This window comes from Chrysochloris asiatica, unplaced genomic scaffold (assembly GCF_000296735.1).
Source record: "Chrysochloris asiatica unplaced genomic scaffold, ChrAsi1.0 scaffold00006, whole genome shotgun sequence".
NCBI lineage: Eukaryota > Metazoa > Chordata > Mammalia > Afrosoricida > Chrysochloridae > Chrysochloris > Chrysochloris asiatica.
This window is the reverse complement of record NW_006408524.1, coordinates 21,025,834-21,049,003: the sequence shown is the minus strand read 5'-3', so window position 1 is coordinate 21,049,003 and position 23,170 is coordinate 21,025,834. Positions and strand designations below refer to the sequence as shown.

Here is a 23,170-nt window from a genome sequence, read left to right as displayed (position 1 = left end):
ACAAAATCACTCGGAAATATATAATAACTTAAACAACCAAAGGGCACATTCTGCAAGCCTGCCTCCTGGCTGCCAGCACCCAGTTCCTCTCTTTCCATGAGTCTAGAGTCCTCAGCTGTTCCCTCTCTCCATGTCCTAATCCCTGCCTCCATCTCTGGTGTCACTGCTTCTCTGGATAGGGGCCCACATTGCGCTGGTGGACTTCTCCCTTGATGGTCCTAGGGTCCTCTGTTTCTGGACTGTAAGATTAACTACTCCCTCATTTTTGTTACAAGACTTCTACCTTTACAGTTGTAACAGTCACAGTTTGTCATGATAACAGTTATTCACTGTTGAATCATAAGAATCTTAAACCTGATGGGGACATATTTGACGGACACAGGACCCATAGTTTGCCAGCTCCTGGATTACCCACTAGCTATTTCTTTGCAAGAAATTTTAAGATAGTCAGTAACCTGTAAAACACAATTCCTTTCATTCCTAAGGAATATATATGTGTATATATATACACACACATATATATACACATATATACATATATACACACACATATATGTATACACACACACACACACACATATATATATATATATAGTCCTGGTGTGGCGTTGTGGGTTAATGCGCCAGACTGCAAAGCCATTTGAACTGTAAGGTTGGCAGTTCAAGCTCACCAGCTGCTCCTCGGAAACCCTAGACAGGGTCGCTGTGGGTCGGAACTGACTCGGTGGCACTTAACAACAATGTATATATATGTGTGTATATGTATATTCTTAAGCTTATAATGCTATACTTGAACCTTCCAATTTTACAGCTTAGGTGACCCAATCGAAACAAGAAAGTACCAGAAAATCTAGTTTGTTGGTGTTGTTGTTAAGTGCCATTGAGTCAGTTCCAACTGAAAGTGACCCTGTATAGGGTTCCCGAGGAGCAGCTGGTGAATTTGAACTGCAGACCTTGCTGTTCAAACCAACCTTGCAGTTCAGTACTTGTCCTCCAGCGCCACACTGGAGAAATAGTCCGTGCAGAGTAAATTCCCTGAAGAATGGTATCTTTAAGAAGGCAGTTTAACATGATATCAAGGATTAGTCATTTCCAGAGGTCAACCTCCTAGGGGACAGAAAGTTAATAACTTTTGTCAGGTTAAATACATAATGCATTAGGAAAGTAGAATTGGGCTATATGCTAGAAGAGAACTTACCTTTATTAAGAGCTGCCAGGTTTTTAGCATTTGCTCTTGTATTATTATTATATACTAATGATTTCGCAGGCTGGGTGGTACAAACAGTTAAGCTTGCAAGCCAAGAGGTTGCTTGATTGCAGTTCAGATCCACCCAGAGACAACTCAGAAAACAGGCCTGGCGATCGATCTGCTTCCAAAAGGCCACAGTTTTGAAAACTCTCCGGAGCAGTTCTAGTCTGTTTAGGTCACTGTAAGTTGGAGTCGACTCTGCAAACCTTCTGCCAAACTTCTTGTTGTTAAGGGCCATCAAGTCGGTTCTGACTCATAGTGACCCTGTTCACAACAGAATGAAACACTGCCCAGTCCTCTGCCATCCTCACAATTGTTACACTTGAGCCTGTTGCTGCTGTGTTGATTGATCTCATTGGGAATCTTCCTCTTTATCGCTGACCCTGATGTCCTTCTTCAGGGACTGGACCCTCCTAACAACATGCCCAAAGTAGAAGAGAGAAAATCTTGCCATGCTGGTTTCTAAGGAACATTCTGGCTGTACTTCTTCCAACAGAGATATTTGTTTTGGCAGTTCATGATACTTTTCCATATTCTTCCCCAACACCATAAGTCAAATGCACTGATTTTTCTACCGTCTTCTTTTTCATTGTTTAATTTTCACATGTATGTGAGGTGATTGAAAATACTATGACTTGGGTCAGGCGCACTGTTAGTCCTTAAACTGATAGCTTTGCTCTTGAACACTTTAAAAGTGTCTTTTGCAGCAGTTTTGCCTAATGCAATACATCTTGATTTCTTGGCTGCTGCTTCCTTGAGTGGATTCAAGTAAAATGAAGTCTGATAACTTCAGCCTTTTCTCCATTTATCATGGTGTTATTGGTCCAGTAGTGAGGATTTTTGTTTTTACATTGAGGAGCAGTCCATACTAAATGCTCTAGTATTTGATCTTCCATCAGTAAGTGTTTTAAGTCTTCTTCCTTTTTAGCAAGCAAGGTTGTACCATCTGCATATCTCAGGTTGTTAATGAGCCATTTGGGATGCCATGTTGCTCATATAATCTAATTTCTCCAGTTATTTTGCTCAGTAGACAGGTTGAAGGGAGTGAGGTAGCTTCATACAATAAGCACTGGACTGAACCACAAGGTCCATAGTTTGAGCCCTCCAGCTGCTCCGTGGGAGAAGGATGAGGCTTTCTGCTCCCACAAAGATTTAAAGCTTTGGACTCTGTACAGGGTCATTATGAGTCGGAACCCACTCAATGGCATTTACCATAAACAACAACAGCATACAGATTGAATAAGTATGGTGAAAGGATACAATTCTGGTTCACAGATTTCGTGAATTTAAACCATTCAGTTACCCCTTGTTCTCTTTGAACAACTGCCTCTTGGTCTATGTACAATTTCCTTATGAGCAAAATTAAGTGTTTTGGAATACCCATTCTTTGCAATATTATCCATAATTTGTCATGATCCACACAATCAAAAAGCCTTTATAGTCCGTAAAGCACATGTATGTCTTTCTGGTATTCTCTGCTTTCAGTTAAGATCCATCTGACATCAGCAGTGATATCCGTGGTTGGTTCCACATCCTCTGGCAGTTCCTCATCAGTGTACTGTTAAAACTGTTAATGAATTCTATTCAGCAGAAGTTAACTAGCACATGATATTAATGATAGTGTTCACTGATTTCTACATTCAGTTGGGTCGCCACTCTTTGGCATGGTACAAATAAAGATCTCTTCCAATCAGTTAGCCAGGTAGCTGTATTCCACATTTCTTGGCATAGATGAATGAGCACCTCCAGTGCTTTATCAGTTTGTTTAAAGATTTCAGTTGGTATTCTTTAGTGCACTCAGTGTAGCTTGTACTTCTTCAATACCGTCAATTCTTGATCATATGCTACCTCTTGAAGTGGTTGAGCATCGACCATTTCTTTTTGGTACAGTAACTCTGTATGTCCCCTCCATCCTTTGAGGCTTCCTGCATCATTCAATATTTTGCCCATAGACTCCTTCAGTATTTGCAACCCGAGGCTTGGATTTTTTTCTTCAGCTGTTTTAGCTTTGGAAATGGGTTAGTGTATTGTTCCCTTTGGGTTATCTTACTCCAGGTTTCTGCACGTTTCATTGGAATACTTTGTGTTCTTGAGCTGCCCTTTGAAATTTTCTCTTTAGTTCTTTTACTTCTTCATTTCTTCCATTTGTTTCTAGCATCTCTATGTTCAAGAGAAAGTTTCAGTGTATTCTGATGTCCAATTTGGTCTTTTTTTCTTTCCTGTCATTTTTTTGACCGTTTGCTTTCTTGTATGATGCTCTTGCTGTCATCCCACAACTCTCAGGTCTTCGGTCATTACTGTCTAATGCATCAAATCTGTTCTTGAGATGGTCTCTAACTTCAGATGGAATATGTTCAAGGTCATATTTTGGTTCTCATGGGCTTGTTTTAATTTTCTTCAGCTTCAGCATAAACTTGCATGAGCAATTGATAGTCTGTTCCACAGTCTGCCCCTGGTCTAGTTTTGGCTGATGATCTTGAGCTTCTCCCCAGTCTCTTTCCACAGATGTAATGTTTGATGGCCTGTGTTTTCCATTTGGTGAGATTTCTGTGTATAGTTGTCACCTTCTATGTTATTTTAAAAAGGTATTTGCAATGAAGAAGTCATTGGTCTTACAAAATATTTTCCTATATTTTCCAACCGCTCATATATCCTCTTGGTTTCCAACTTTACATTCCAGTCACCAGCAATTGTCAGCACATTTTGATTGCATGTCTGATCGATTTCAGACTGATGATGTTGATAGAATTCTTCAGTTTCATCATCACTAGCTTTAGTGGTTGGTGCATAATTTGAATAATAATGTTATTAACTGGTCTTCTTTGTAGACATACGGATATTATGCTATGACAGCATTGTACTCCAAGATATATCTTGAAATGTTCTCTTTGATGATGAATGTGACACAATTCCTCTTCAATTTGTTGTTGCTAGCATAGTAAACCATATGATTGTCTGATTCAAAATGGCTGGTACTAGTCCATTTCATTCACTAGTGCCTAGGATATTGATCTTCATATATATTCCATTTCATGTTTGAAAATTTGCAGTTTTCCTAGATTCACAACTCATGTATTCCAATTATTAATGGATGTTTGCAGCTGTTTCTCTTTGAGTTGTGCCCCATCAGCAAATGAAGGTCCTGAAAGCTTTGCTCCATTCATGTCATCATGTTCAGCTGTACTTTGAGGTGGCAGCTTTTCCGCAGTCCCATTTTGAGTACCTTCCAACATAAGGGGCTCATCTTCTTGCACTTCATTTGATAGTGTTCATCTACTCTTTTTCATGTTTTCATCTTCAAGCCCTATCTGTATCTGACACGATTCTGCTTCTGTTCATAAGGTTTTCAGTGGCTAACCCTTTTGAAATGATCCACCTCTGGTTCTTAGTCTGCCCTAGTCTGGAAGCTCAGCAGAAACCTTTCTACCATGGGTGACCCTACCAATATTTAAAATATCAGTGCCATAGTTTCCAGCATCATAGCAACACATAAGCCACCCCAGTACAACTTACTGACAGATGACTACAGCTAAAGTTGTAGTTTATTTATTGATAATGAGTCATAAGGATTGAATTATGCATTATTATTTAGTGCTGCTGTAACAGAAATACCACAAATGGATGGCTTTAACAAATAGAAATTTATCCTTTCACAGTTTTGAAAGCTAGAAGTCCGAAGTGTTGGAGTACTGGCTTTGGGGAAATGTCCTTGTCTCCTTTCAACATCCATACACCCGACATTCCTTGAAGATCTCCATATGTCTTAGCATCAGTCGCTCCATGAATTTAGGAGTTTCACAATGCAGGGACCCCAAGTCCAAATGACACACTCTGTTCCTGGCTTAACTTTTTTGATGGTTGTTAAGTACCATTGAGTCGGTTCCAACTCGTAGTTGAGTTCCAACTCACGGTGACCCTGTATAGGGTTTCTGAGGAGCACCTGGTGAGCTTGAACCACCAACCTTGTGGTTGAGACCGACCTTGAAGTACTATGCGTTACCCTGCAGTGCCACACAAGAACTTGAGAGTGGCGGGTCCCATTCTCTTTGCTCCTTTCTCTCACCTTTTGTATCTCAAAAGAGATTGGCTTAAAATACAACCTACTTTTGCAGATTGCATCTGACCGCAATTAGCATCATAGAAATAAGGATTAATAACACACTGGATAAATACATGATTAATTACAGTTGATCACATCATGGGGTTGATTGTACAATAAGATCTCATCAGTGAGGTGATAACTACATCTTAACTACTATTGTTGTTGTTGTTAAGTGCCATCGAGTCGGTTCTGACCCATAGTGACCCTGTACAGGGTTTCCGAGGGTGTAAATCTTTACGGGAGTAGAAAGCCTCATCTTTCTCCCGCGGAGTGGCTGGTAGTTTCGAACCGCTGACCTTAAGGTTTGCAGCCCGATTCGTAACCACTACGCTACCAGAGCTCCTCAGAATCCTGGCCCAGCCAAATTGACACAAGACCTTAACTATCAGAAATATTGGCAACATTGTGCCTAATTAGTTAGTGAAAACATAGTGGACAAAACTGCCAAGTAAACGGAAATGCTGATTATAATTAGGTACTGAACTTCTAGAATTAAAATTCAATTTTTAATTGTGGTAATAAGTTTAATGTATATTTAGTCTAACTGGTTACCTGTCCATTTATTATGGTGGCCATATTTTTAATCATTGACAATAGCAGAGAAATACTTTCAACCAAATATATTGACGTTTTTAGCCCTCAGTTGCCAAATGAGCATTTTTAAAATGCTATCAAATTTTGTTAGGTACACTTTACATTGATTTGGTATCTAGAAAAGTTACTTGGTAAGAATGCAGTGGATCATTTCAAAATCTCCATATGTCTTAGCATCTCCATATGTCTTAGCCACTGAAAACCTTATGAACAGAAGCAGAATCGTGGCAGATTTATGGTAAGTATATGTACTTGTGAATTACTATGTTAATGTGTATAGTTGATAAAAAATCTCTAACATCAAAGCCATTTTTTAATGCAAAACTGATGTTTAGAATAGTCCCTTAATGTTTATTAAAATGATATTATGACTCTTTTTAATAGTAATTTTATGTTAATTTCCTTTGCCTTTCACATTCTTTTGTTGTTACATGCTGTCAAGTGATTATGGACTCATAGGGACCCTGTATAGGAATTCCATGGAGAGGCTGGTGAGTTTGAATCACTGACCATCAACCATGTGGTTCAAACTAACTTTGCAGTCCAGTGCTTTATCCCACAGCACCTCACCAGGCCTCTGCATATCATATTTTAAGTTAGTATAACAATAGGAAAAAGTGGATTCACTCATAAGTGTAATGTACAACTCATATGACACAAAATTTTAAGTTGAATTCAGAAAGTTAAGAAAAGATAAATGTTTTGCATACTAAATCTCAGTATATTTTCTGGAGCTCAGGCTTTTTTTCTCATCCTTTTTATCTTATTTTTTTTTAACATTCCAATTAAATTTTGTTTTCTGTTTTTGAACAGCATATGGTATAGTGAAAAGGGAACTGCAACTGTTATTTCTGTTCTTTCCTGTGTCTTGCTTTTTTCCCTTTTGTGGGCTAACAGTTTTCCTTTAGCCAGTACTTCCTCTTAATCTTTGTGTTTTCCTAGTTGAATCTTAACATTTCTTTTTCTGCTTCTTTGCTCTAAGTATCTACTCCTGGGGAATCCTCTCTTTAATTCCGTACTAATAAATGGGATTGCTAAAGATTTTATGATTTAGTTGATCAGGATGAGTGATAAAAAGCTTATAGTCCTTTTGAAACAAAATGTGCACCAAAAATTTTAAGGACTTTATTAAAATTTAAGTCCTATAGAATATAATAGGAGTCCTGGTGTGGTGCTGTAGGATAAGCACTGGACGAAGTCACATGGTCATCGTCAGTTCAAGCTAATCAGCTGCTCTTTGGAAACTCTACACAGGGTCACTATGACTTGGAAGCAAAGCAAGGCACTTAACAACGAGAGAATTATATAGAGAAAAAAAACTTTATCTTCAAATTTGGGCAAAAAAGGATATATGCGTAGTTGTTGTTGTTATGTGCTGTGCATCGGTTCTGACTCATAGCGACCATGTACAGGGTTTCTGAGGTTGTAAATCTTTACAGGAACAGAAAGCCATGTGTTTCTCCTGCGGAAGAGCCGGTAGTTTCGAACTGCTAACCTTGTAGTTGGCAGCCCAATTTGAAACCTCTACGCTCCCAAAGCTCCTTTAATATCTTCACCCAGTACCCTGATGTGACACCTACTGCAAAGTTTGTTTGAACCGCAAACTCATCAGTTCAAGCTCACCAGCCACTCTTCGGAAACCCTATGCAGGGTCTCAATGAGTCGGAACTGACTTGATGGCACTTAACAACAGCAACAACAAAGGGCCATAATTCAAAGGCATCACTTTTTCACTGCTCTTATTCACTGTACAGCTTTCCCATGCATTTGAGGTGGTTGAAAATACCATAGCTTAGGTCAGGCACAATTTAGTTCTCAGAATGATAGTTTTGCTTTTTAATAGTTCAATGAAACAGGTCTTTTGTAGCAGATTTGGCCAGTTCAATACATTGTTGGATTTCCTACCTCCTGCTTCCCTGAGCATTGTGAATCCAAGTAGAATGAAATCCTTGACTAATTCAGTTTCTTTATCGGGATCTTTATTTATCTGCTATGAGGCTACTTGGAGCCCTGGTGTGGTGCTGTGGGTTAATGGGCCAGACTGCAAGGTTGGCAGTTCAAGCTCACCAGTCGCTCCTGGGTAACCCTTTATAGGGTTGCTCTGGGTGGGAACTGACTCAAGGGCACTTAACAACAACAATGAGGATGCTTGTTTTCTTTACGTTGAATGGTAATACTACTGGAGGCTGTAGTCTTTGATCTTTGTTATCTGCTGCATTGTAGTAGGTTGTTAATGAGCCTTTCTCCAGTCCTGATGTGAAGTACTTCTTCCTATAGCCCAGCCTCTCAGATTATTTTCTTAGCTACAGATTGATTTAGTGTGGTGAAAGGGTACAACCCTGACACACACAAAGAGACAGTTGATTGAACAGAACAAGGGGATCCTGTGTGGTTCAAAATCAGGGAAGGGTTCCATTACCTAGATACTGCCCTTTAGAAGCAGTAATGTTTTCATTTACATTTTAGAGTAGCAAAAAGAGTTTGATTCTTTAGGAAGTAGTTTTGAAGGTGTTGCCAAAATGGATAGGTTACTGGATAGTAACTATGTACAACATCATTTTGTTGTACATACTTACTGTGACTCAGAAGTGACTCAATGGCACCTGACAACAACAGAACACTTTCAGAAAAGATATAAATCTTACAGAAATAGCTTGCATATCTTATGATAGAAATAATATGTATATCTTATAGACAGAACCTGTGTGAAAAGGTAGTAAACAATTATAAGCCATGTGGGTGGACCGTAATTGGTTTTAGAACATATTACCAGGACTTAGCCATACTTTCTCTGCAGCTCAAGGGTATTGGGGTATCCTAGTGTGGTGCTGTAGAATAAACACTGGACTGCTGATCGCAAGGTTCATGGTTCAGAGACATCGGCCACTCTTTGGGAACCCTATATAGGTCACTATGAGTTGGAACTAACAGCATTGAACAAAACAACAACCAAGGAATTGGAAATGTGTATGCTAGGAGACTTCAGAAGTCTAGGGAAAATCGATCGTCTTTTAGTTCTATTTTCTACAAACTGATTGAAGCACTTCATGTTACTTGAGAATGTTATGTGTGGCTAGTATACATTTTTCATATTTTTTTTGCTTGAAGCCAATGTGTATAAACAGTTATTAACCACAACAATCAGAAGTCATTGTAATGATTACAACAAAGCTGTAAAAAACAAAAGCAACAAAAACACTTAAATTTTTCTCTTCATTTTTATGCAAAGTAGATTAATTTCTTAATCCACTAAAAGTATTAAAAGACATTTTCATTCCGTTTTCTAGTAGTCAAAGAGAAATAACTGTATTTTTATTGTGAATTGAGTGAAGGTTTACAGAGCAGATCATTAGTTTTATATTCAGCAAAATCATACATTCATTTTATTTTAACTGATTGCAATCCCTTGATGTAACATCAGTTATCCTACTTCATGTGATTCTTACTTCCTTTCCATTCCCACCTTCTGTACTTGGGCCTTAGGTAAATGCTGCCCCTTTGATCTTGAATGGTTGACCATTCCATGGTGAGTATACCTTACTAGTGTTAATGTCCCTTCTATATATCTATTTACTGCTTGGCTGAAAATTAGCCACGAAAGATGAGTTCAGTTCCAGACCTGAAGGGTGACCAAGGGCCATAGTCTTGGGTCCTTCCAGTCTCTTTCTGACCAGTAAGCCCAGTCTTTTTTATAATTCTGAGTTTTGTTCCAGATTTTTTACAGTTCAATCCAGGACCTTTTAATGTTACTACTTTCTTAATAGTGGGTAATAGTAGCTGAGCACTGTCTGTTCAGTCCTCAGGGTCTTGGAGACTAATGTCCTTGACTAAGTGATTCCAGTTGTCTTCCATTTTACCACTCTTACTCTTGTCTCCTCCACATAGGGAGAGACCAACAGTTGCACCTTAGATGGCTACTCATGAGCTTAAAGGATCCCAGTTGCTACTCACCAATGTAGGATGTAGAGCCTTGTGCTTGTGGACTATGTTAAGCCAGTCATGTTGACCATGGTGTCCCTGATACTATGGTCCTAATCTCCCAAGCTCAGCAACTCATTCCCTTAAGTTGTTTGGAGAGAAGTTTTTATAACTTTGCACCCTATAAACTACATCCATAGATAAGTTCACAGCAAAAGTAAATAGCCATTTACTATTTATATAAGTAGTAAATTTTAGTATTTGATAGTAAACCTCTTTATGTATTTGTGGGTGTGTTCTCATCCTCCCTACCATACCCATTCAACCTGTGTATTTTTCCATGTTATCTATTTGTAGGTCACCATTGTTGCAGGGTTGTGTCTGTAATCATAGTTGCCTCTTTTCCCTTTAACTCTTGCTCTCCTCCTTGTGTCATCCCCTCTCTTCATCATTCTTCTGCCAGCCTCCCTCTGATTGTACATTGCCTTCCCCCATCACCCCAGTTTCCGTATGTGTACCCACTAGCCAGTGAATTACTCTCTCTTCCTTCCCATTCCTAATTGTCAAGAGCCGTTTCTTTTAGCATGAAAATCTTTTCTTGATGTTTTACAATAGTGGTCTCACACAGTATTTGTCCTTTTGTGATTGACTGAGTCCACTCAACATAATGTCTAACAGGTTCATCCATGTTACTTGGTGTTTCACAGGTTATTAATCATCAGTGTTGCGTATAGTCTTCCATTGTGTGTACATACCAAAGTTTGTTAAGCCACTCTTCTGTTGTGGACAATTCTAGTGTCTCCATGTTTTTGCTATTGTGAATTGTGCTGAAGTGAACGTTAGTGAGCATATTACAGTGCCGTGGCTCTTATTTTTTGAGGAAATAGGAAGTAGGATTGCTGGGTAATACAGTATTTCTCCATGAATAAGGAAGACTGTGAAAGAACCAATGCATTTGAATTATGGTGTTGGAGAAGTATATTGACGTACCGTGGTCTGCCAGAAGAACAAACAAGTATGTCTTGGAAGAAGTACAGCCAGAATGCACCTTAGAAGCAAGGTTGGTAAGACCATCTTCTCTCGTAGTTTAGACAAGTATCAGTAGGGAACCAGCCCCTTAAGAAGGACATCATGCTTGGTAAAATGGAGGATCAGCAAAAAAGAGCAAGATTCCCAATTAGATGGCTCAAAACATAACAACAATTGTGAGGATGACCCAGACCGGGCAGTGTTTTGTTCTGCTGTGCATAGAGTCACTATGAGTCAAAACCGACTCTTCAGCACTCAACAACAGCAGTGAAGATATTTCTATTTTCAACTTTTTGAGGAAGCACCATACTGTTTTCCACAGTGGTTGTACCATTTAACAGTCCCAGTCTCTCCACACCCTTGCCAGCATTTTTGTTTTCTGTGTTGTTTTGTTTTTAACTTTACAGTTAGTACTAGGATGAGATGGCCTTTCATTGTAGTTTCTATTTGCATCCCTTTAATGGAGTCCTAGGAGTCCTGGTGTGGCAGCGTAGGACAAGCACTGTACTGCAGCTCAGTTTCAACCACAAGGTTAGAGGTTCAAACTCACCACCTGCTCCTCAGAAACCCTATATACGGTCACTCTGGGTCGGAATTGACTTGATGGCACTTAGCAACAACAACAGTGGAGTTGTAGGAGTCCCGGTGTGGCACGTAGGATAAGCACTGTACTGCAGCTCAGTTTGAACTGCAAGGTTAGCGGTTCAAGCTCACCAGCTGCACCTCAGAAACTTTATACAGAGTTGCAGTGAAGCAGAACTGATGCAAGGGTACTTAACAACAATCCTTTGCTTAAAGCATTTATTTTTATTTGATCAGCCACAAACCTAAGTGTACACTCTCTTGACTGAAAAAACTCTCTTGAATGAAAAAACAAACAAAAAGCTTTTGTTGTTGAGAATATACACAACAAATCACACACAAGTTCACACTCCTCGAGTTGTGCCGTCCTTCTGTCCCTCCTTTCCTGAGTTGCTCCTCCTCTGTTAACATATGCCCACAGCCCTCTAAGCTTCCCAGTGAATCTTTCAAGTTGCTCTTGTCACTCTGATCCCATATTGTTGTTGTTGTCATGTGCTGTGGAGTTGGGTCCAACTCTTGGCGACCCTGTACAGGGTTTCCTAGGCTGCAAATCTTTACGGGAGCAGAAAGCCTCATCTTTCTCCCGTGGAACAGCTGGTAGTTTTGAACTGTTGACCCTGAGGATCCCATATAGGTAGTTTTAAAAGAGCATAACGCTCAATGCAGATACTTTTGTTACTTGTTAAGCTATAATATTGTTGGTTTTAAGACTTCAGGGGGTGCTTCTTAGTTTGAGGTTAAAAATTATCTGAGGGCATTAGTTACAGGGATTTAGCTAATCTTCATGGCTCCCTGGAGTCCATGAGAATTTGAAATTCTTTTGCATTTTCTCCCCTTTGGATCAGGGCTTTTTCCCCCCATAGAATCCTTAATCAGAATGTTCAGTAATGGTAGCTGGGCACCATCCCTTTCTGGTCTTGTGACAGAGGAGGCAGTTGTTCATCTTCGTAGGCTTATAATCTTTCTGGGAGCAGAAAGATTATCCCTCAGTGTGGTAGGTTTGAACCATCAGCCTGTTGATTATTAGTCAAGCACTACCAGGACATTAATGTAAGGGAGGAGTCCTGTAAGTTAAGCACTTAGATGGAAAGATTGGTTTGAACTTAAGGTCAGTGGTTTAAGCTTGCCAGCTGCTCCTCAGAAACCGCTATGAGTCGTAACCGGAGTCCTGGTGTGGTGCTGTGGGTTAATGCACTGGACTACAATGTTGGTTTGAACCGCAAGGTCAGTGGTTCAAGCTCACAAGCTGCTCCTTGGAAATGCTATACAGGGTCGCTATGGGTCGGAACTGACTCAATGGCATATATCAACAACAAATGAGGTATAATTGACGCAACAGTAACAACAATGTAGGGAAAGATGTGTGTGTCTGTGTTTGTATGTGTAGTATAAAAGAGCTCAATAGCTTGGGAACCAGAAGACCTAAATTCTACAACTTAAATTTCTTTTTACACTTATTCTTCTTTCACGTGACTGTGTTTGGACCAAGAATCTGTAGACTCTTTTTGCTTCATATTCTTTGGTTCCAATATGAAATAGGAAATGGCAGCTAGGATTCTGTGCTACCTAAAGAGTTTAGTGAAGCATATAAAAGTCTGTGCCTATGAAATACCTTTTAGACACATTCCACAATCATTGAGTCATTGCATTGTCATATTCAGTGCATGTATACCTAGATTGGGGAGCATGGCGGCTTTGCAGGATAAGCCCTGGACTATGGACCTCAAGGTCAGTAGTTCAAGCCCATCAGCCACTCCACAGGACAAAGATGAGACTGTCTGTTCCTGTAAAGATTAACTGAAATTTTTACAAGTTGGTTTTGAGTCTGAACCAACTTGGTAGCTCTTAACAACAACATACCTAGGATTGAAGCTTATTGGTCATTTCCTTCTGTAAATTTAGTCAGTTAAGTTACCGGGTTGAGACCAGAAGAAATAGATGTTTCTCTTGTTTTAGAGAAAATACCGGAGAAAAAAGGAACTTAGATTGCTAGGTTTCACTAGAGAACATTGACAGCCAGGGGAGAATAGGAGATTGGGAACATCTTGAGGACAGCAGAATATTTGGGCTGTGAGAAAGGTGGGAAACGGAAGAGTAGCCCAAGTCTGGCATTTTCTGTATCTCTACAGCAGTCAGCATACTGTTGTAGAGGTTTCCTTTCTTGCCTTTTCCTCTGAACTCGGCGGTGGTGAGAGGATGACTTCCGCTGTGTGACTCTTTCTGGGTCTTTGGTTTGTTTCTAGCAATTAAGACTCGTTTAGATGACTTGATTGCAATGCTAGAATGATGTGTTTTTGGAAGTATTATCAAAGTACAGAAGAAATATCAAGAGAGGGAATGATCAAATCTGCTTTGAAGTAGATCACTTGAAGAAGCATTTCTGGAGAAGGGTGACACCAGAGTACCATTTAAAGTAAGAGTTCTTCATATAGGAGAGGAGACAGAAAGGAGTGGTGGTGTGTTCCAATATTTTCGTATGAGTTTTTCCCTCTGCGTAAAAAGATCAAGGTGGTCTGAACTCTTCTGTGTTTTTCATTCTCTTCCGCAGCATGTCCTTTATACATTAATGTGACCATGCTATCATACCATTTTTATCCCAGTTATCTGTTAGTGATGATTACTACATCTTACATTTATTTCTACAGTTAAATAGAATTCCATGTGTACTATTGATATTTTTTTCTTTAACCACATCTTGACCATTCCTGAATTATTTGTTTTGATTTTTCTCTTGGTTAGGTCTTGAGTCTATTTGAGGATATAAATTTCTTGGGTCTTACCCTCCCCAACCCCCCCCCCCCAAGAGTTCTGAAAGGAGTGGTAGTATAGTGGTAAATTACATTTGGACAGCTAACTTCAAGATCAGTCATTTGAATCCACCGTGCTGTTCCTCAAGAGAAAGATAAGGCTTTTTGCTCCTGTAAAGATTGACAGCCCCGGAAATCCTATACAGGGCGGCTATGCGTCAGAACCAACTCGACAGCATGCAGCAATGAAGAGTTCTGAAGTACCCCCATCATCCCAAACGGTTCCAAATAACATCTGTATACTGTTCTGTGGATAATGCTGAATCCAGTGTGATGTCTTATCACCCTCGTTCCCCTCTTCCCCCAAATGTAGATATCGTATTTTTTCTGTCTAGAGATCCTTTCTTTACTTTCATAGTTTCATTTCATCACCAGCATATGCATGGGGTTGCTTGTTTATGTATCAGAATTTCCTAGTAGGAAATTTTGATCATTTAAAACTAGCTGCTACTTGGTCTTTCTGCTTCTATGCTTTCTGTTTCTATTTTGGGTTTATTTTTAGTCTCCGTTTATTTGCTAAACTATGACACTACTGTTTCCTGGGTTAATTCTTCTAAATTGTCTCGTTCATCTGACTTTTTAATGTTCCTATCTTTAGGTATTAGAATCAGTGCTTGGGTTCCATATTAAATCTGTTCTTCTTACTCATTGAAGTTGGGACTACCATAAATTAAGAGCAGTATGGGAAAGGACAGAGGTCATAATCTGGGCCAGCCAACAGCTTCAGTTGGGCTATGTCCTTTCAGAATAGTTTTTTTTTTTTTCACTGAACTGATGTGTCCTGTATAGACATTTCTTCCCTTAAAATAGTTTTAAAAAATTGAATCAAGATGTGATGTGTACATTTTAAAAGTCCAGATATTTCTAGTATTAATCAAAGTCCTTAGTTTTTTCTCTTTATTTTCTTCTCAACTCCAGTGTATATTTTCATGAGGCAGCCATTTCGACACTTGTAGTTGTCGCTTACGAATGACATGTACTTCCGCATTTAGAAACAATATGTATATATTCTTGTTTTTTATTTCTTTTAGATAGTGACTGTTAACTACCTATTGTGGGAGATGAAGATTTATGTGTACCACCATTCCAACTCACTTTAATCCTTGTTACCGCTCAGTGTTACTAAATGACAGTATGCTGAAGTTGATATTTATTATTTGTATTGTTAAGTCTGTGGATTACATTTTTTTTTATTTGTCTGATAGTTCATAATTGACTCCTTTTAAATTGCAAACTTTTTTGTGTTGATTAATTTTATGTGTTCCTATCAATTTTTTTTCAAAGTTTGCAATGGAATTATAAAAACTGTCTGAATCTGGTTTTCCATATGGTTAAAATCATTCAGAAGCATCACTTCTTCCTTTCCTTGCTGTTCCTCGATTCCCCTCCCCTCTCTCTCTTCCCTTTTCTTTCTTTCCTTTTCCTTTCTGTTTTAGGCTGTTCTTCCTTGAGCCTTCCACTGTCCTCTTCCAACCTGGAGTAGTAATAGCTTCTAGATCAGATACACGGCTGCTGTCTGTGTGAAGGATCTTCCTTCCTTGATCTTGTCTTTCCATCTGTTTCCATTTGGTTCTTTGTTTTGGTAGAGCCACAAACACATTACATGTATGAGTATGTCATGGTTTAGCTATGTAAGTATAAGTGAGAAGTAGTTTTCTTCCAGATTTAGGAAGCTATTGCTATGTCGTCTAGCTTTTAAAAGAATATCAGTGCTATCTGGATGTCTAAAACCTTTTCATTAACACCTCAAGTTTTTAATTTTCCAGAGCTTTCTTTTGTTTTTATTTTTTATACCTAATATAGCCTCCTGTTCTTTTTCATGGGTGCAATATCCTCTTGAATTATTGGGACAATAGAGGGCACTTGCTCTTTACTATTTTCATATAATCTGGGGAAGAAAATCAAAAAGGCACTGCAGAAAAACAGAAAAATGATAAGCTTTTGGGGGATGGCATTGCTGGGGTTTTCTTCTCTTTTCTGCTCAGATTGTTGGATCACACTTACTCCCTTTCTACGTATTTGATTTCTATCTTAAATGTTGGAGACTTTTTCCACATTTCCTTATGATTAGGTTCAAGGTTAAATAGACTTTGGCAGGAATATGCAGTAAGTAAATATGTCACATCAGGGATCACATGATGTCAAGCTTGCCCTTTTGTTAGTGATACTAAGTTTGGAGCCCTGGTGTGAGCTGTAGGATAAGTACTGCACTGCTAACCGCAAGATCAGCAGTTCAGACCCACCAGTCTATCCTTAGAATCCCTATACAGGGTGGCTCTGAGTCAAAACTGACTCAGTTTGCACGTTTAAAGTAATGTCAGCCAGATTCTCCGTTACACCTTTTTATGTTTGTTAAGTAAGTGATCTTGGGATGATAGTTTCAGAAAGTGTAAGTATTCATATGAATTTAGGAATTCTTTTTTGAAATAATATTTTAAATTTTATTGTTATTCATTTGAATGGTCAGATTGTCCAAATTTGCCCTGGAAGAGCCCTTCCAAACTGGCTTCTGTGTCTTGCATTTTTTTGTTTTTGTTAGCAGCATGCTTTCTTTTTTTTTCCCTTCTCTGTCCACATCAGTTTGAACACTTTAGTCTGGCACAAGGTGTTACAGGCTCACCTTGTACTTTTCCTGCCTCAGGTTTGGAATCTGCCATTTCTTCAAGGACATCTGATTCTTTTTCTTGGGGACTGATATTTAGAAATGGGGTCTGTGTATTGCTACTAGAGTGTCATTGCTTCTAGGCCAGACAGAGGTAAGATACATCTGTGAGTTTTTATGTGTGCGTACCTAAGAGCACACACCTTTCTTTGTGGTTGTTTATTTGATATCTAACTCAGAAACCTCTTGCTGTCAAGTTGATCCTGACTCGTAGTGGTTCAGTAGGACAAAGTAGAACTGCCCCATAGAGTTTCCTAAGTTGTAAATTTTTACAAAGCTGAGTGCCACATCTGTCTCCCTAGCAGGACTGGTGGATTCAAACCACCATCCGTTTGGTTAGCAGCTGAGTGCTTAACCACTGCTCCACCAGGAGCACATATTTGGCACATATTGCTTTGTTCTTAAGTGCTGTTAAGTCGGTTCTGACTCACAGCAACTCCATATAGGGTGTCCAAAGTGAGTTTGAACTGTCGACCTTGTGGTCCAAACCGACTTTGTGGTCCAGTGCTTAATCCCACAGCACTACACCAGGATTCCTATTTGGCATATGGTTAGGTTTATATTTAATACGAGGTAGGATTGTCCCACTAATTTGTGTTGATCTATTTTAATTTTGAAGATATAAATCATTAATATGGTTCAGGAGTTATAAAACTTCCATTAGAAGGAGTACATTCTTTACTGTCTCTCCCACTGTCTTCTCACTATCTGTTGATAACAGGTAAACCGTAATTTGAGGTTTATCCTGATTTTCAGGATGAGGGATTTTTGGATCAGAAGATAATATATGTAATGTGGCTGTTGTGGTTGTTGAGTGCCGTAAGTAGGCTGCCATTTCACAGTGACCCTATAGAGGGTTTCCAGGGAACAGCTGGTGGGTTTAAAGTGCCGACTTTGTAGTTAGCAATCCAGTGCTTATTTTACAGCAGCACGCCAGGATATTGCCAAACTGCCTGCCCTTCCATAGCCATGGCACTCTTCTGCTGTGGTCCCAGCATTGTATGGACGTGCCCATTTCCTCATAGTGTCATCTGAAGAGTACCTTGTCAAATTTTGGAGATTTTGCTAATATGGGAAATTCACTGTATTTAACTAGTCCTTATACATAATCATTTTCACTCTGGAAGTTGGATGACTCCCAGTGAGCTTTGTAAGTTAACACTTCACCTTGGGGGTTGATAAGACAGGGTGCAGAACTGCTGCATGCAGTTAGGATTTGCATTTCTACTCCAGGTAATAGAATCAGAGTCTACGATTTAACAAGATTTCAAGATGATTCTTTTACATCCCCAGGTGATTCTTTATGTGTACAAAAGATCCCAGGGGATCTTGTTAAAGATGTGGGTTCTGATTGAGTTTATCTGGAAATGCAAATTCTCAGCAGGGGTTGAACCAGAATGAACCAGTTCTAAGCCCTGGTTTATAGTGCAACACTTTAGTTTGATGAATTCGAGTTTATATGCCAGTGCTTGAGGAGTCCTGGTGGCACAGTGGATTATGCATTGAGCTATTTTAACTGCAAGGTCACCGGTTCAAACCTACCAGCATCTCCGTGGTAGAAAGATGTTGGCTGTCTATCTGCTCCTGTAAAGATTTACAGTTTTGGAAAACATTAAGGAGTTCCCCTCTGTATAGTTCTCAGCTGATTCTTATCTGTAGCCACAAAATGGTGTGCCTCTTGCCACCTTTTATACCTCTCTTGGGAGCTGCAAGGACATTGATTAATAAGTTCAGAAGTCCAGGACAAGGAAAATAAAGATGGCACATTTTCCTTGTTTAGCACTGCGCCCTCACTGTCAGTTTGTATAGAAATGGAACGCTAAGAAGTTTTTCAGATTCCGGGCAATGGATTGTTAGTTGTTATGTGCTGTGGAGTCGGTTCCGACCCAAAGTGACCCTGTACAGGGTTTCCAAGGCTGTAAATCTTTACGGAAGCAGAAAGCCTCATCTTTCTCCCATGGACTAGCTGGTAGTTTGGTAGTTTCCAACTGCAGTCCCTGAGGTTCGCAGTCGGCTTCGTAACCACTATGCTACCGGAGCTCTTTGGATTGTTAGTTGGGCCCTATTAGTTTGATGCTGCTTGAGAGGTTCTTCCTTCTCACATTTTACCCATAGTTCACTGTGTTTGCTGTAGACTGTTTGGAGACCATAGCTACTTTGTTATCCATTTTAGATGTATCCCTTCCTTCCCACTCCTTTGTTTTTCTTTTTTTAGGAAGGAAAAGTAAACATATTTTTGTTACTTTTTTTTTTTTTTAAAGATACATTTGAATACAAGTTTTTAAAAGGAGTTAAATCATATATTTCATTTCTGAGATTGATGCCAAGAATTTACTCCTAATTCGTCTGAAGTTCTGTATGAGGTATGTTTGTCGTCTGACTCATTTGGTCGCAGCCATCGCGACAGAGGAAGAGAACCTCTGAAAGGATGCACAGGTCCCCGGACTTGAGAGCTGCCAGAATCCGAGGCGGCTGGTTTCTTCCATTACCCTTCTCATTAACTAGTCTGTCATCTGTCTTGTCTGCCCAAGAGCTCCATGTGGAACTTTGCCCTCTCCTGGCTTAGTGTTAATTTCTCTTCCATCACAGGTTCAGCATCACCCACCATGGGCACTTGAGTCTCTCTCTCACGGACCTGTGATCTGTCTGCTTCCACTGTTGGTTGCTGACCCCGTGTAGACTTTTGCTGTTTCTTAGTCATATTTCCAAGGAAAACCTGACCAGGCTCACCCATCTGTCTGTGTCACTTGATTTGTCTCTAGCCAAGCGATATATAGGCTGCCTCTGGATCAGAGCAGCTTTGGGTGTGTAAGGGAAAGAAGGGGCAGTAGTGGAGGTAGACGATGATATACGAGGGTGGTTCAAAAAGTTCATAGAAAAATCCCATTATCTTTTAATTCCGATTTTCCATTAATTTTTTTTTGAAGCGCCCCTCTCCCCAAATACCTTGACACTGCCTAAGCATCCAGGAACCATGTGGGTAGGACCGTTTCCCTTGGCAAGAGACAGTAGGCCTGAGCTTAATTCATAAAGTCTCTTCTCCATCAGTATACCATTTTATGCCCGTATGTGGTAAAATACAACAAATAACAAACTAGTTCTAATTTCAACCATTTTAATTTGTGCATTTCAGTGATACTAGCTATATTCCTCAAGTTGTGTAGTATCAACATTACTGGCTTCTGAGGTGTTTCATTCACCCTTACCAGAAACAGTTTAAGTAAATGTTGTTGTTGTTGTTGTTGTTGTTGTTGTTAAGTGCCGTAGAGTCAGTTCCGACCCATAGCGACCCTGTACAGGGTTTCCGAGGGTGTAAATCCTTACGGGAGTAGAAAGCCTCATCTTTCTCCCGCGGAGCGGCTGGTAGTTTCGAACTGCTGACCTTAAGGTTCGCAGCCCGATTCGTAACCACTACGCTACTGAATACTGTAGGAAATGAGCCAATAGTTGAGTGTCAAAACTGGCTACAAACATTCACCTTGGTTTGATGCTGTTTTCGTGTTTGTATTGTGACTTTAGACGCATGGTGTGGCAGAAGGACCACTGAACTAGATATCAGGAGTCCTAAGTTCTAGACCTGTGTTTGCTGTTCTGCAAGGTTTCATTTTCCCAGTCAGATACATTCAAAGGTTGGTGAGATGTAATAGTTGCTAAGGTTCCATCTAGCTATAACAATCTGTTTCAAAATCTGTACCAAGTTTGGAGAGGTAGTTTAGCAACAAGTTGGTTAGAATCTTAAAATATAATAATAGGAAATCCTAAGTGTAGTCTAATGGAAAATATTAGAAACAAGAAGAGTGTTGTTTGAACCAGTCCTTTAGGAAAAGATACTGAAGTTTTAGAGTGGACCATACTGTCCTCATTTGAACTTGTCTTATTGAAAGATGGGCTTCAGGATGGTGTTGTTAACCTGGTTGTAAGTCAGATTTTGTAGTTACAAGTTCTTTTCCCAACTTAAGTTGTATATAATATACATATATTACTGTAAGTGTAATATTGGTGTTGAAATGCTCTGGTTCTCTCATGCTTTTTAGAAACCATAATCAGATGTTTGTTATGGATAGTTAAGTAATTTGGTTTTCTTTGCTTTTTAGGATTTAAATGCCCTGTATGCTCAAAATTTGTACCCTCAGATGAAATGGACTTGCATCTTGTGATGTGTTTAACGAAGCCAAGAATAACCTATAATGGTAAGTGCATTGCTTTGAAATAGTATTTTCTTTAGAATTACCTTACATATTTTGGATTTCATGTTTCAAGTAAAATTTAAAAGGAAGGAAGGACCTTGACTTTCTCTCTGTCTTTGATGTTGTTAAGTGCAGTCCAATCACTTCTGACTCATAGTGACCCTGTATACGGTTTCCTAGAAGCAGCTGATGGGTTTGAACCATCAACCTTGTGGTTAGTAGTTCCGTGCAAATCCTAGTGTGCCACAGGCCATTCAAGCAGTGGTTCTCAAATGTTTTGGTTTCAGGACCCTTTTATATTTTACACTCTTAATTTTTAAATTATTGAAGACTTTAAATTACTTTTGTTTACGTGGATTGTACTATTGATATTTACTACGTTAAAAATGAAAAGTTTTCATTTTATATATTAGTTTATTTAAACATAACAACAACAAAGAAAAAACATTGTATGGGGGGATGTATGACATCAAGTCGGTTCTGACTCACAGGAATTTGTATAGAGTTTCTGAGGCTCTTCATCCTTACCTCATCTTTCTCCCACATCTTTCTCCCACACAGTGGCTGCTGGATTCAAACCGCTGGGTTTACAGTTAGTCCAGTGTGTAACTCACTGTGCAAACCCACTCTGTTGTTGTTGTTGTTGTTATGTGCCATCGAGTCGTTTCCGACCCATAGCGACCCTGTATAGGGTTTCCGAGGGTGTAAATCTTTACAGGAGTAGAAAGCCTCATCTTTCTCCCGCGGTGCAGCTGGTAGTTTCGAACCGCTGACCTTAAGGTTCGCAGCCCGATTCGTAACCATTACGCTACCAGAAACCCACTCTAGACTGACATAAATTTTAGATGAAAAAATATATTTTCTTAGACAGAAATATTAAATGAGTGACACTGTTTTACTACGTTTTTGCAAATTCTGCAATATCTGGATTAGTGGATGACAGAGAGTTCCCGCACCTGTTTCTGCATTCAGTCTGTGTTGATATGACATGTTATGTATGTATTCTCTCAAATACTTGAAATGAGGTAACTGGAATAAGAAAGACTGATAATGTCTTAGTATTATTATGAAAATGATTTTTGCCTTGTAATACTAAAAGAATCTCAATTAGCATGAGCTTTTCGGCTGTTTCCTTTACTCCCCAGGATTCCTTGTGCTATCTTCCTTGAGGACTGCTGCATTGAAATAAAATCACTTTTAGGTCAGGCCTAAGTAAAAAGTAATATTAACACTGGCTTTTTTTTCCCCCCTAAAAAGTTAAGTAGAAATGGTTTTGTTTTGCTTGTTGTTATAAAGTGCCATCGAGTTGATTCCAACCCATAGCGACCTTGTATAGGGTTTCCAAGGAGCAGCTGGTGAGCTTGAACCACTGACCTTGTAGTTCAAACGACGTTGCAGTCCGAAGCCCACAGCGAGTGCCACACTAGGTCTCTTTGTTTGGCTTAAGCGTGTGGAAATGAAAGATACTCATTTAAGAGTTGTTGTTAAGTTAGTTCTGACTCATGGGTTTGAACCATCAACCTTGTTGTTAGTACAGGATTTCCAAGGAGTGGCTGGTGAGCTTGAACCCCACCGACCTTGCATTTAGCAGTCTGGTACTTATCCTATAGCACCACACCAGGACTTGTCGTCACTATTAATTAGTGTTGACTATATACATACATAAGGAGCTCTGGTAGCGTAGTGGTTACGAATTGGGCTGCGAACCTTAAGGTCAGTGGTTCGAAACTACCAGCCTCTCCGTGCAAGAAAGATGAGGCTTTCTACTCCCGTAAAGAATTTACACCCTCGGAAACCCTGTATACAGGGTCGCTATGAGCAGAACTGACTCCACGGCACACCACCACCACCATATACATATAGCATGTTCCCCCATGAATGTCTGAAAGTGACAAATGAGATAATTAGTAACTACTTTGAGTAGTAAATATGCCTGTTTATTAAATCTAAGCCTTTTGCATTTTAAAAATCAGTTGGTTGTTTTTTATAATCTAGTTGAGTCCTGGTGTGGCACTGTAGGATAAGGACTGGACTGCTCAC

General features: G+C 39.5%; 1 protein-coding gene across 1 annotated transcript in view; it reads left to right on the top strand.

The window, feature by feature from the left end:
- ZNRF2 (zinc and ring finger 2) overlaps positions 1 to 23,170 on the top strand; it is a 91,074-nt gene that overhangs the window by 33,489 nt on the left and 34,415 nt on the right. Inside the window, exon 2 of the mRNA XM_006832168.1 lies at positions 21,038 to 21,133. Coding sequence (XP_006832231.1) covers positions 21,038 to 21,133 — 96 coding nt within the window. The remainder of the gene's footprint in view (positions 1 to 21,037; positions 21,134 to 23,170) is intronic.